Source organism: Fonticula alba (assembly GCF_000388065.1).
Source record: "Fonticula alba strain ATCC 38817 unplaced genomic scaffold supercont2.12, whole genome shotgun sequence".
Classification (NCBI taxonomy): domain Eukaryota; order Rotosphaerida; family Fonticulaceae; genus Fonticula; species Fonticula alba.
In genome coordinates, this window is record NW_009242982.1 from 195,358 (window position 1) to 197,026 (window position 1,669).

General features: G+C 78.1%; 1 protein-coding gene across 1 annotated transcript in view; it reads left to right on the plus strand.

The window, feature by feature from the left end:
• Window positions 1-1,200: 1,200 nt before the first annotated feature.
• H696_05590 (hypothetical protein) overlaps window positions 1,201-1,669 on the plus strand; it is a 5,508-nt gene continuing 5,039 nt past the window's right edge. The window contains exons 1-2 of the mRNA XM_009499405.1: window positions 1,201-1,476; window positions 1,583-1,630. Of these exons, the coding sequence (XP_009497680.1) occupies window positions 1,380-1,476; window positions 1,583-1,630 (145 nt within the window). The 5' untranslated portion in view covers window positions 1,201-1,379. The remainder of the gene's footprint in view (window positions 1,477-1,582; window positions 1,631-1,669) is intronic.

A 1,669-nucleotide genomic window follows, 5' to 3' on the forward strand; every position in this document is an offset into this window, starting at 1 on the left:
TCTTCGCCGGCCGCGCCCCCCCCCCCCCCCGGGCTCCGATCTCCGGTCCCGCCGGAACCGGCTCCCCCTCGGCTGGCGGTTGTTTCATCATCCTCGGGGGGCGGGCGAGGGCGAGGCATGCTGTTGCGGTTGTCTTCCTGCGTGCGCCCTGCCTCCGCCCGCCCTGCCTCCTCCCGCCCTGCCTCCGCCCGCCCGCCCGCCCGCCCCCCACATGTGTGCTCGTAAATGCAGACACACGCACCGGGCGGGGGATCGCCGGCGCGGGCCGGACCCCACACAGGGGCCTTTCCCCCCCCCTGGGGCGGGGCCGATCACGCCCAGCACGCCTCCCAGCCTCGGGCGGGCGGGGGAGCGCCGAGGGCCGGTCCCCTCACCGCGCCCTGGTGCCCGACCGCACAGCCCCGCTCCAGAGCGGCCCCCAAAATTATGCGCCCCCAGCGACCCACGCACGTAGGGGCCTCCTGCGCACACATGTGTCCCCCCGCACACAGCACGCCCCGCAGACTCGCGGCCGGCCGGCCGGCCGGCCACCGGCGACACCTTGCCCCAGCCCGCCGGCGGACATGCGCGCGCGCGCGCGCGCGCGCGTGTGCTTGCACACCCATCTGTGACGGTCGGCGCGGCGAGGTGCGGTGCCGCCCTTCCGCCTTGCCCCCGCTCCTCGGGCACGCCCATTGGTTGGCCGGGCAATATTTCAAGCCCTGCGCCCATCCCGTGCCGCGCCCCGGGCGCATTGTTGTTGACTCACCGCGGTGCCCGGGGGCCGCGCGCGCCCCCTTTCGGCGTGCCCAGGCCCAAGCCGACCGTATGCGCGCCCGTGCGCCGCCCACACCCACACATTGCACCCCTTCTGTCGCCGTCCCCCTCGGCCCCAAGAAGCAACCGGCGAAGGCGCTGGCCGGCTGGCTGCTGGCTGGCCGGCTGGCGTGTGCCCCTGCCGGGCCTCTGCGACGGCCGATCTCCCCCCCCCCCCCCCCCCCCCCCCCCCCCCCGCGGCGGCCCGGGGGCCCGCCCCCCCCCGCCCCCGCGGGGGCCCCCCCCCCCCCCCCGGCCACCCCCCCCCCCCCCCCCCCCCCCCCCCCCCCCCCCCCCCGCGCCCCCCCCCCCCCCCCCCCCCCCCCCCCCCCGGGGGGGGGCGATCGCCCCCCCCCCCCCCCCCCCCCCCCCCCCCCCCCCCCCCCCCCCCCCCCCCCCCACCTGCTCCCCTCTCCCGCACCCACGCACCCACACGCACGCGCGCGCGTCTCCCTGGCCCTCCTGCCCCGGCACTACTTCCTCCTCTCGCGGCCGCCGCCTCCCCCTCCCCCCGCTCCCGGCTCCTCGCTCCCCGCCCCCCGCGGACCCCGGCGCACGCGCGCACAGAGCACCCCGCCCGCATCATGGGCGACTCGGCCGTCCTCGAGCTGGCACAGTGCTTCCCCGACACGGATCGCTCCCTCCTTGAGCGGATCTATGACTTCAACAATCGCGATGTCGGTGCGTCCGCTCCCCTGCCCTCCCCCCCCTCTCTCTCTCTCTCTCTCTCTCTCTCTCTCTCACACACACACACCGCGCACTGACACCCCCCCACCCGCCGCCCCAGGCATGACCAAGTCCGCCCTGTCGAAGATGCTCCGCCGTGCTTCCAACGGTGCGCCGCAACCTCCGTGCCCTTCGCGCGCGCCCCCCC